The sequence below is a fragment of the Nicotiana attenuata genome, unplaced genomic scaffold (assembly GCF_001879085.1).
Source record: "Nicotiana attenuata strain UT unplaced genomic scaffold, NIATTr2, whole genome shotgun sequence".
NCBI classification, from domain to species: Eukaryota; Viridiplantae; Streptophyta; class Magnoliopsida; order Solanales; family Solanaceae; genus Nicotiana; species Nicotiana attenuata.
In genome coordinates this window covers 30,702-43,521 of record NW_017670652.1, presented here as the reverse complement: position 1 = coordinate 43,521, position 12,820 = coordinate 30,702, and the positions used below count along the sequence as shown (strand labels likewise).

General features: G+C 37.8%; 1 protein-coding gene and 1 non-coding gene across 2 annotated transcripts; both read left to right on the top strand.

Moving 5' to 3' along the window:
* Window positions 1-1,100: 1,100 nt before the first annotated feature.
* Window positions 1,101-4,729, top strand: LOC109241907 (putative Peroxidase 48). The gene is made up of 3 exons (XM_019408731.1): window positions 1,101-1,368; window positions 2,100-2,291; window positions 4,490-4,729. Exons 1-3 carry the CDS (start codon window positions 1,108-1,110, stop codon window positions 4,706-4,708), a joined length of 672 nt encoding a protein of 223 aa, XP_019264276.1. The 5' UTR covers window positions 1,101-1,107; the 3' UTR covers window positions 4,709-4,729.
* Window positions 4,730-6,244: 1,515 nt separating this feature from the next.
* On the top strand, window positions 6,245-6,318 carry TRNAW-CCA. Its single transcript has one exon. It is a non-coding gene; the product is annotated as a tRNA-Trp (tRNA).
* Window positions 6,319-12,820: the final 6,502 nt, after the last annotated feature.

Here is a 12,820-nt window from a genome sequence, read left to right as displayed (position 1 = left end):
AAAAAAATCCTAAAGAACAATCTATATCTATATCTATATATTATTAAAAGGAGAGGAAAAAGTCCTCTCCTCAAGCCAAGTGGCAGCCTAAAAAAATGGCACATAGCATAATTGGCTACTAATTAGTTATTTAGTTTATAATTAGTTAGTGATTACTTATTTTTGAATTTAAATACATATAAAAAATGAAAATAATAAAATACAATAGAAAACTACCATATATATTAATTGGTTACTTTATTTGGATTAATAAATATAGATATCTTATAAATAAATATAATTAAAAAACGAAAATTAAATATATAAAAAATAACTACCCAATTAAATTTCGTGGGAGTGGTTTCAAGTTTGAGTTTTTAAATTATTTTAAAATAAAAAGCAAAAAAAAATTTACCTATAAAAAAACAAAAAAAGAGAAGAAAAATTACCCATTCAAATTGGGAAGTAGTTTCAAGTTGGAGTTTTAAAATAAAAAACGAAATTAATAAAAATAATGAATTACCAATTCAAATTGGGGAGTAGTTTCAAATTGGAGTTTTAAAATTATTTTAAAATAAAAGAACAAAAAATCTATTTATATATATAATATATAATATAATATAATATAATATAATATATGTATAATATATAATATATATAATAGGAGAGTCAAAGAAATCTATATCATCTATATATATATATAATAGGAGAGGCAAAGAAATGTTATAATGACAAGTGTCATAATTTCTATTAACAATATAATTATACTAAATATTGGATAATATAATAAATAAAAATACATAACGAAAAAATTATTTGATGACTATATAAGTCCCTTTAATTTAATGGAGATTTTATTTATTAAAATTTAGACAATATCTATTCTATTTATATAGAATAGGATAATCAAATAATTGTGATAATTTCAAATGTAACATCAAAAAATTAACAAAGTGACAAATATTTTTTTAATATTGATCGCGGGTATGATTACTAGTAACAAATAAGAAGAAGAGAAAAAGCCTATTAATATCCTAATCCCACGTGTAAAACAGTATATATATAGTGGTGCAAGCAGTCAGGTATCAGTCCACCACTTCCTCTCTAACATTTTCCAATTCATTCAAAATGTGGAGCAAGAAAGGGGCTGTCATGGCGGTTATCTCAATCTTCATTTTCTTCTTCTTCTTCTCTATGAGTGCCCAAACAGAGATTGCGCCAGAAAGTGACGCATTAACTGCCTCAACACTCAGATATAATTATTATGTGGATAAATGTGAAAGGGATGTGGAGGAAATAGTATGGTCTACCATGCACAGAATAGTGCTAATGCAACACAATGCACCCGCCCAACTCTTGCGTCTTCTCTTCCATGATTGTTTCGTCGGGGTAAATGTCGTACTCTCCCATTTACTCTCCATTTTCTTGTTTCATTTTATCTTAGTCTGTAATTTCTTTGTGCTCGATATTTTGTTACTTTGTTGCAATTTCGGATTCTTGATGTGTGTTTTTCTTTTTCTCTTTTGTGCATTGTATTAGATTGTTTATTTCATTTAATCGGTGTTTTCTGGGTTTTAGCACTATGTTTACTTTTTCTTCTTTTAGGGGTTGGAGATGGGGAGGAACTTAGGCTCCTATGATGTTGATTTTGCACTTCTTACTGTTTTTTTGGTTCTATTCTGTAAGTGATTGTGATCCCAGTGCAAATTACTTCTATTCTATTTCAAGCCTTATCTCACTCTAATATTTTCCTTGCATGTAATGAATGCGAGTTTATTTTTATTTTCTCTGACATTTTTGGTATTTCTTTGACATTTCTGTAATTAGCCTTTTAATTTTTCATCTTTGTATTCTTCAGCTTTGTGTTCTCATGCCTTGCGTTAGTCTTTTCTAAGTCAAGGATATTTAACTGCTCAAAATCAGTCAGTTACTGTTGTCATTCCTATTTTCAGAAACATGTGGTTTTATCTGTACTTTTTATGCTTAAATCTCACTAGCCACTCTAAGACTTAGAAGCTGCTAACGTCACCTGTGAAGGCAGTCAAAATTCGATATAATTTCTTTGTTTTTTCTTTCTAAGTTCTTATGTTTATGAAAATTTCTTGTCCTGTTCATTACAGGGCTGCGATGCATCTGTTCTGCTTGCTGACAGTAGTAAGAATGGATCTGTTGAACGTGAGGCGATCCCAAATCGGACACTGAAAGGGTTCAATTTCATCGACATGATAAAGGATGAAATTGAGGAGGCATGCTCTGGGGTCGTCTCTTGTTCTGATATACTTGTCCTTGCAACAAGAGATGGCATCATTCTGGTATGAGTCTGGCCTTATTTTTTGTTTCTTTTAGTAACTACCTGAAGTTTCTTTTTTATAATTCTTATTCTTATACTGATTTGTAAGTGTAATTTATGCACTGGCATGTATGCCGTTTTTCTCATATTAATTTCGTTAAAAAAATCTTGTTGTGCATATTCAGATATTCCTAGTACATAACAAAAACTTTTGATACCTTCCAGTGGTATCATTTGTTAACAGTGCAGTTCTGATAATGATATAATATGTAATTATTTAAAAACTATTCATCATGGGAAGTTTCTTCTAGCTTTTTGAACCAAATTGGCTATTATAGTGTCTAAATGTAAGATGCAGAGTTTTTCTTTTTTTATTCTTCTCCCCTTTAATTCCCCTTTGATCCCCCTTTGTTGGACCTATTGCTCCTTTGGTGACTCGAACCCACGACTAGTGTTGTAGGTGGGAGGTGCTGTCCATCTAAGCAACCCCCTCCCGTCAATATGTAGAGTTGTTTGAAGCTTAAGATGGGGAACAAGTCACACTAATGGAAAACTTGTCACCATGCTGTTTCATAAGCTCCATTTGTTTTTTTTCTATCACCTATTCCTACCATTACTAAGAAAGTAAAGTATAAAATATGCTCTTCCAGGAAAACTGACATTGAGAACTACAGAAATTATCTTATCTTAATTAGAATGTCTATATGTTCTTTGTTTCCATATACATGATTACATTACTCATTGGTTGGCCAATTCAATCCTTACCTTCATACAAGAACTCTTTACGAACAAATGTCTATCCCAGAAGCTTATATGGAGATGCAGCCAAAGTAGCCTCGTATTTCTTCTTCTTCTTCTTATTATTATTAATCCAAGTCTTCTCAAGTTACAACTATCCAAGAATATTTTTTGTTTTGAACAAAATTTTTAGTTAAAGTGCCTCTCTAATTTTTATTTTAGTTATTGTTATTTCAGAATATTGTCCACAAACCACACTATTGACAATTATGTAGGCTTGTCTCCTCGTTATTGATTTTAATTTATTTTTCCTCCACCTTTTAATCTCTGGCTTTTTTTATTTTCTTATATTTATTTTTCTGGTAACTGTGGGTACCATGACTCTAAGGCTATGCTACTCTTAACTGTCTATTTTACTGAATTTCCCACAAGAATGTATTGATAAGATTTAACAAAATAACTATAACCCACTCCACTGCCCCCCGAAAAGATAAAACGATCTCATACAAAATATATATAAAAGTGACCAACTACTAGCTAGAGAAGTACTTCCCATTTTTCTTTTCACTTCATGGATTGCATAATTTTGCCAGTTGCAATCTTGACAAGTCGCCAAGGCGCTGCTCAGGTTGATAAGGATATAGGCCACTCGTGAAGGATGGTTATGACGATTCATATGATCCGGCGACAATGTGGGTGGGAAGGAGAAAAGTAAATTCTTAGTGGAGCCATTTCTGTTGGAAGAAAGTCCATTTAGGATTTCATTAAAGTGGCGAGGAACGAGTCGTTAAAGAAAGTCCATACTAGAAATTCAAAAGGTTACTATTCACAAGTGTGTGAGCTGGTTGCAAAGAATTGATCAATTAGGAGTTTTTATAACTCAAGCTAGTTCATTTAGTATAGCCCAAGCTTACAAGGTTTTGATACATTGAAACTGTATTGGGTTAAGGTGCGAGCTTGAGCACAATATGAGTTACATAAGTTCCACTTAGCACTAGATACTCTTGGATATTTTAAAAATGAAACGGTTCAACTATCAGTTAGATATAAACATAATAGAAAACATCTGCATCAAATGCTTAAGCACTTTAGATGAGAACTAATTTTATGCGCTGAGAAAGAGCTGACTTTCAGAGTCAATGGCCATAAATTTAGACAGAATCAATAAGTTTAAAACCTACAACAGGAAACTCAAGACAGTTTGCCTCAAAACTGACGGTTATTTTGTACAAGTTGAACACAAGAAAGATGCATTCATGAATGAAGCAGAAACCAAAGATTGCAAAGTATAAACAAGGTCATCAAACATTTAAGACAAAAAGGCTCATCAAATTCTCTTTCAAGATAGCAATTTGATCTTTTGATGCTTTGAAGCTTGAGTTTGATAGAGACCTGAAATTAGGATCACTGGTCTTTATTTTTTTCCAAAATTTGAACATTATGCAGTGTTCCCTTATCAAGTGTTATTTTCCTACATCTTAGGCTGGTGGACCATATTATCCTGTGTTAACGGGCAGAAGGGACAGTACAGAGTCATTCTTTGATGAGGCCATGGCTGAAATTCCACGGCCAAATGGGAATATCAGTGAAACTCTTAGGCTATTTTCCTTAAGAGGATTTGACGAGAGGGAAACTGTGGCTCTTCTTGGTAATCTTTCTGTTCTCATTACTTTAGTCTTCAGATGTTGCATCTTCTTGTAATACATTTTCTTGATCTTTTCTCTTCATCACCTGAAGGAGGACATAACATTGGAAAGATTGGTTGTGAATTCATTCGGCCAAGGCCCAGTAATTTCATGGGGACAAATAAATGTTCTACTGATTAGAACATTTATATACAATATGGTATAGACTAGTTATAGTTACTTCTTTGTGTTTAATTGATGATTAGTTTAAGTCATGAGGCATGCTTACCGCAATAGTGATGCTTAAAAGAAATTTGACTTGTTGGCTTAACAAATTAGTAGTACTGAATTTCTTCTAACCATTACCATGAAGAAATAGGTACTAAATTGCGAAAGCGTTTACAGTCCTATTCTTTGTCAACATCTTCTTTTGCTACTTCATATTTCAATAATTAGACAAAGCATTGATTTGTCGGTATTTCTCATAAATTCATGTTGCGAATAAAAATCATAAACAAAATATTTTGCAATTCTTAAACTATTAACATCATAATCAAGATTTGCGTTACTTTATCAGATGTCCCTGAAGGACTAAGATTTATATCACCCAAATTTTTTTTGTTCTACTAGGCTGTAAACAATTATTAAAGAAAGAACACAAAAGAATACCTGTAACGTAGTTATCAATGACGGATCAATAGCCAATAATCATAGATTGAAATCAGATCCGAGTGAGGTGGAGGATTCAAATATAGATGATTATCTGTCCAAATAAAATTGATCATTTGTCCAAAATCTGCCACAACACTCAGATATAGCTTCAATATATGAAAGTTTATTCAATCTCCCTCCAAGACTTGATTATTCAAGGGCTAGGCTATATGGCTATATATAACAAAGACACCGCCTACTACTACTATTCTTTTTTGGTAACTAATGAGTTATGCGTAGTCTTTACGTTGAAGTTTCCATATTTTTTTCTCTTTCTCTAGGGTAAGTTTTCCTTTAAAAATGCCTATTTAGCGGCAGCACAACCTAACCCTAATGCGACTCTTTTATTTTTTATTTTTGGAAATTTTTGATGTAGCCCTTCCGAATATCTTATGTAGCATTATATACAAGGCATTCATAGTTCATACATATTTTTTATCTGTTGTTGCTAAAATTGTTGCCCCTTTTTTCACAAATTAATCAAAATTAAGAATTATATCTATATCTATATCTATATTTATATTATATTAAAAGGAGAATAGTTTACAATGTGGTTAAGTCAAGTGGCAAGCTAAAATGAAGCCACTTGGCAATTTTAAGACAACATAAAAAATTTATATCTATATTATATTGAAAGGAGAGTATTTTGCAATGTGGTTAAGCCAAGTGGCAAGCTAAAATGAAGCCACTTGGCAATTTTAAGACAACATAAAAAATTTGGATTATAAATGGAAAAATGTTTAATGAAAGTAGTAGTCCAAGATTTTCTGTAAATTGAATTTCATTCTTTAATTAATCAAAGCCAATTATTTTAACATTTAAACTAAAAATGTTCTCTTTTTGAGAATCTGTTGGACGTAANAATCCTTTTGTTTACAGTCTTATCTATTCTGATAAGAAAGCGCTCTTAGTTCAGTTCGGTAGAACGTGGGTCTCCAAAACCCGATGTCGTAGGTTCAAATCCTACAGAGCGTGATTTTTTTCTTCTTAGATCGAATTAGAATAAAATAGATTCATTCAGTAACTTTCACAACAATCGGAATTTGACCTCCTGTGCCTGTGAATTAAAGAAAGGAGGAGGTCAATCAAAAAGAGATGTTAATTAATCAAAGGTCGAATCAACCACGACCTATATTGTAAATATGCAAGTTACGAATAATCCAAGCCAAAGTAATAGGAATTAGACCTAACACGATTCCAAATAGAAAAACTTCAATCAGTTTTTATTAGTTTGAAAGAGAAAAAAAAGAGGTAATATCGATACCTAAATATTAATCCGAATTGACATGAATCTCAATGACAATGAACAAGAATTGACAATTGGTAACGTAAGTAAATATAGAATACGCGTAATCCCACAGAAGGATTTCTTTTTATGAATTGTTCATTTTAAATATTCAGTTTAAATAAGTCGTATCTTGCTCAGACCAATAAATAGAGCTGAGGTTATAGTTAAAGCCGCTAATATGACACGAGCTACCGGACATGGCGGACGACCACCAGTGCCACCTACTGAGGCCGCCAGAGGCCGTGGTCGTGGTCGTGGCAGAGGCAGAGCAGCCGGGGCAGCACCTGCTGACCCGTTAGTTGCCCCAGCTCAAGATCAGGCTCCAGCTGTGGATACTCCAGCAACACCTGCTCAGGCACCAGCCGTGCCTATTGTGATTCCGGGCCTTCAGGAGACCTTGGCGCAGATATTAACGGTCTGTACTGGCCTGGCTCAAGCAGTTTCAGCCACCACCACAGCANTATTTCTACTAATTTTTTTAAAAAAAAATTATTAATTAACATTCTTTTAATAATGTCCAATACGATTTTCTAGATAATTAATCATGATAAGATATCAAAGATAAATCTAGGGATGAGACGCGCTAAAATCTATATTATATTAAAAGGAGAATAGTTTGGCATAATATTAAGCCAAGTGGCATATTGAGAACAAGCCACTTGGCACTATTAGAGAATCTATTTGTTAGATTCTATTTCTACTAATTTTTTTAAAAAAAAATTATTAAATAACATTCTTTTAATAATGTCCAATACAATTTTCCAGATAATTAATCATGATAAGATATCAAAGATAAATCTAGGGATGAGACGCGCTAAAAAGGGGGAAAAAGGGAGAACTTAAATTTAGTATTAGAATAATCATGAGTTTTGGAGCTTTGTGAATATAAGCAATATCTTGATTTATAGTCTTAGTACCGTAAACGCAATCGTTTTTTTTTTAACTTTTTAAATTTAATATTGAGATTAACACTGTATATTACAACGTGTTATTTAAAATATTTGCAGTTCAAATATTACCATATAAGGAATAAAATTATATGACAAAGAATATGCATAATTTCCTTCAAAGTGAGGAAATCAAGGATGCACGACAGGGATGATCAAGAAATATGGTTGGAAAGTGAATAATCATGCAATAATCACGAGGCATATTTGGAAAAGAACAATGTGACCAAGAGTCATTCCAAAATAAAAAACAATCAAGCTTTGAATTTATTCAAAAGTTCTCTGCCAAAGGAAAGGTCTTTAATGATTGAAGACACCCTTAACGATAGTGTGACGAACCAACCCGTCGTCACGTGAGTTACCGCCCCGTTTTCCCTATTTTCTATTTCTTTATGCTTCATTATCAGTGTTGGGTGTGAACGAGTTGATTTGGAGTGGTTCTAGAAGGAAATGAGACACTTAGTGTCTTTAAGGAAGGTTTGTTTTGGAAAAGTCAACCGGACGTTGACTTATGTGTTAGAGGGCTCGGATATGAATTTCGATGACTCGGTTAGCTTTGGGGGGGGGGGGGATGATTTGTGACTTAGGAGTGTGATCGGAAGTAATTTTGGAGGTCCGGTGTAGAATTAGGCTTGAATTGGCGAAGTTAGTATTTTGGCGAATTCCGGTCGATAGGTGAGATTTTGATCCGAGGGTCGGAATGGAATTCCGAGAGTTGTTGTAGCTTCGTTATGTGATTTGGGATGTGTGTGCAAAATTTCAGATCATTCGGAGGTGATTCGGGTAGGTTTTTGATCGAATGCAAGTTTCGGAAGATTTGGATGAACTTAGGCTTGAATTTGATGTAATTTGATGGTTTAGGTGTTATTTGTGGTGTTTTGATGATTCGAGCAAGTTTGAATAAGGTGTTGGATGATGTTTGTGTTTTTGGTTGAGGTCCCGGGGGCCTCGGGGTGATTTCGGATGGCTAACGGGATGTTTTGACTTGTAAAACTTAAGAATTTGCTGCTGCTTCTGGTATTTCCGCTCCTGCGGAAATTGGACCGCAGAAGCGGTACCGCAGGAGCGGGTGGAGAGTCGCAGAAGCGGGGAGAAAGGCAGGTGCATATTGGGTGACCGCATCTGCAGAGTCGCAGATGCGACAACATGACCGCAGATGTGGGTTTTGGAGATTTAATGAGATCCGCAAATGCGGAGCTTAGTCCGCAGAAGCGGAAGCCGCAGGTGCGTGTTTCAGACCGCAGAAGCGGTGCAATTACCGCAGAAGCAGAAGTCGCAGAGGTGGCTAAGGAGCCGCAGATGCGGAAATAACTGGTCAGTGAAGTTTTATTTCATCTTCGCGAAATTTCATAAGGGTTCATAATTTTCACTTCGGACTTGGAGAATTTGGGCGAGTTGGAAGAGAGAAATCAAGGGACTTCATTGAGGTAAGAATTTCTGAGTCTCAAACACGATTTTATGGTACAAATACATGAATTAAGACTGAAAAATTAAGGAATCAAAGGTCAAAAATGGTGGTTGGGGCTTGGAACTTAAGAGAGCTAAAATGGGGATTTGAGGGGACATTTGGACTCCGATTTTGGTGTTCTTCATATGTATAGACCCGTGGCGAGATAAGGAATCCATTGATGGTAAATTTTCTAATTTTCGAGAAGTGGGCCCGGGGCTCGGGTTTTGCTAATTTCGAGATTTTAGCTATCTTTTTGATTGTTTTTGATTGGGTATTGTCCCATTGGCATATTGTGATGTATTCGTTGTGATTTTGATCAGATTCGGTACACGAGGAGGTCAATTCGAAAGGAAAGGGCATACCGAGCTAGGACTTTGGCCGGCTTGAGGTGAGTAATAAATGTAAATGCTGTTCTGAGGGTTTGAAACCCCGTGTTTGCACATCGTAGTGCTATATTGAGGTGACTTGCAGGCCGGATAGCGAGCGTGGGGTAGAGCACCGTTGGAGATTGTGACCTGGTCCGTCCCGGTAAATGAATATACTGTGTATTTGACTGAAAATTCACTTATTATCATTTTAATTGAACTGATTGCTATATTTGGGCTTCGTGCCAATTGATTGAATCCTTCAGGGATTGTTTTTACTGGTTTCTTACCATTTTTACATATCATTGAACTCAGTCCTGGTAGTTAATACTGTTTTGCAAACTCAGTCACTTTTTCTTAAACTTGAAACTTAATTAATATTATTAATGAAGTTTGGGCTGAATATTTCTATATGATTGTGCCCGAGGGGCTTATGTGATTTTGGACTGAGCTTGGGATCGGGTTGCACGCCGCAGCGGTATGAAATTGATATTGATATGAGGCCGAGGGCCTAGTTGATGCCACGATATGGCTTATTATTGTGCTTGGGCCGTAAGGGGCCCATCCCGGAGTCTGCACACCCCCAGTGAGCGCCGTCGACGATAAATAAATGAAGCGGGCTGCACGCCGCAGCGGGTACTGGAGAGTACCGGTCTATGTGTTGCATTGCATATTATTAATTATCATTTATTTTCTTATCTGCTGTGATATTTCTATAATTGTTTTCACTGTTTTGCTGGATTCCATGCTGCTGGGTTCAAGTTGCTGTATCTATAGAATTACTGTGTGCCTATTCAGGATCTCTTATTCTCAGTCTTTATTTATGTTTATTACTCACTGAGTTGGAAGTACTCACTTTACTCCCTGCACCTCGTGTGCAGATTCAGGTGCACCCACTAAGGCTGAGTGAGACTTTCTCTGTCGAGCATCGTATCCGGAAGCATCTAGGTAGCTGCATGACGTCCGCAGTCCTGATCTTCCCATCTATCCTATGTATTTTATTCCGCATTTCTTTAGACTATTATTTAGTAGGTTGACACTCGTATGTTAGAGGCTCAGACTTGTGACACCGGATTCTCGGGCTGTGTAGTAGTATTTATACTTGGGAATTTCTGCATGTTTGCACTTTATTTCAGATATTCAGTATTACGACTTAGTAATTTGCCTGTGTTAAATAAATTCATGAATGGTATAAATGGTCAAGGTTATGTAATTGGTCGGGCTTGCCTAGCAATGTGTTGGGCGCCATCACGACCCGGGTTGGCGTCGTGACAAGTTGGTATCAGAGCCTAGGTTACTGGGTCTCGCGAGTCATGAGCCGGTTTAGTAGAGTCTTGTGGATCGGTACTGAGACGTCTGTACTTATCCTCGGGAGGCTGCAGAACCTTTAGGAAAACTTCACATTCTTGAAACTCTTGTCGTGCGGCTTTGTTGAACTGAAAACTAAAGTTCTACTATTCTATTCTCTCACAGATGGTGAGGACACGAGCTACCGGACATGGCGGACGACCACCAGTGCCACCTACTGAGGCCGCCAGAGGCCGTGGTCGTGGTCGTGGCAGAGGCAGAGCAGCCGGGGCAGCACCTGCTGACCCGTTAGTTGCCCCAGCTCAAGATCAGGCTCCAGCTGTGGATACTCCAGCAACACCTGCTCAGGCACCAGCCGTGCCTATTGTGATTCCGGGCCTTCAGGAGACCTTGGCGCAGATATTAACGGTCTGTACTGGCCTGGCTCAAGCAGTTTCAGCCACCACCACAGCAGCAGCTACTTCATAGACTGGGGAGGCAATCAGACCCCCGTTGCCCGCGCACCTGCGCAGGGAGTGCAGGGACTACAGACACCAGAGGCACCCCCAGCCCAGCAGGTTGCACCAGCTCAGGGCTTCGTGGTTCCAGCTATGCCAGACGATGAGCAGCATCGTCTTGAGAGGTTTGGTAGACTCCAGCCTCCGACATTCGGTGGTGCTGAGGGCGAGGATGCCCAGGGTTTTCTTGATAGATGTCAGCGTATGCTTCGTACGGCAGGGATCCTTGAGTCGAGTGGCGTGGTGTGACTGATTATATCCCTAATAGAGTTATTTCTTTCTTGAAGGCCCGGCGTATGGTTGGGAAGGGTTGTCTTTCCTATTTGGCGTTTGTGAGAGATGTGGGAGCAGAGACTCCTAGCATTGATTCTGTCCCAGTTGTGAGGGATTTTCCCAATGTGTTTCCCGCAGACCTGCCGGGCATGCCGCCAGACAGGGATATTGATTTCTGTATTGACCTGGTGCCAGGCACTCAGCCCATCTCTATTCTGCCATATCGTATGGCACCAGCGGAGTTGAAAGAATTGAAGGAGCAGCTTCAGGAGCTCCTGGATAAGGGGTTCATTCGGCCTAGCGTGTCAACTTGGGGTGCACCAGTTCTGTTTGTGAAGAAGAAGGATGGCACAATGAGAATGTGCATCGATTATAGGCAATTGAACAAGGTAACAATCAAGAACAAGTATCCCCTACATCGCATTGATGATTTGTTTGACCAGCTTCAGGGAGCGAGGGTGTTCTCCAAGATTGATCTCCGTTCGGGTTATCACCAGCTAAAGATCAGGGATTCAGATATTCATAAGACTGCTTTCAAGACTAGATATGGTCACTATGAATTTCTTGTCATGTCTTTCAGGCTAACCAATGCCCCAGCAGCGTTCATGCATCTGATGAACAGTGTATTCCGGACTTATCTGGATTCATTTGTCATAGTGTTCATTGATGATATCCTGGTATACTCGCGTAGTCAGGAGGAGCACGCGCAGCATTTGCGAGTTGTGTTGCAGAGATTAAGCGAGGAGAGGCTTTATGCAAAGTTCTCCAAGTGTGAGTTCTGGCTCGGTTCAGTGGCTTTCTTGGGACGCGTGGTGTCCAGCGAGGGAATTCAGGTTGATCCGAAGAAGATAGAGGCGGTGCAGAGTTGGCCTAGACCGTCCTCAGCCACAGAGATTCGTAGTTTCCTTGGGTTGGCAGGCTATTATCGCCGGTTTGTTCAGGGTTTTTCCTCTATTGCATCGCCCTTGACCAAGTTGACTCAGAAGGGTGTCTCATTTGTATGGTCGGACGAGTGTGAGGAGAGCTTTCAGAAGCTCAAGACGGCTTTAACCACAGCTCCAGTATTGGTTTTGCCATCAGCTTCAGGTTCATATACGGTATATTGCAATGCTTCCAGAGTTGGGATAGGTTGTGTTTTGATGCAGGAGGGTAGAGTCATTGCTTATGCTTCTCGTCAGTTGAAGCCCTATGAGCAGAACTACCCCGTCTATGATTTGGAGCTAGCTGCTATAGTTCATGCATTGAAGATTTGGAGGCATTATTTGTATGGCGTATCCTGTGAGGTATTCACTGATCATCGTAGTCTTTCAGCATTTGTTCAAGCAAAAGGATCTTAATTTGAGGCAGCG

Bases quoted from the DNA above. Each gene is read 5' to 3' on its own strand.
- LOC109241907 (XM_019408731.1), top strand. From the start codon at position 1,108: ATGTGGAGCAAGAAAGGGGCTGTCATGGCGGTTATCTCAATCTTCATT. The intron at 1,369-2,099 runs GTAAATGTCGTA...TGTTCATTACAG, and splicing joins TCCATGATTGTTTCGTCGGG to GGCTGCGATGCATCTGTTCT. The intron at 2,292-4,489 runs GTATGAGTCTGG...CCTACATCTTAG, and splicing joins CAAGAGATGGCATCATTCTG to GCTGGTGGACCATATTATCC.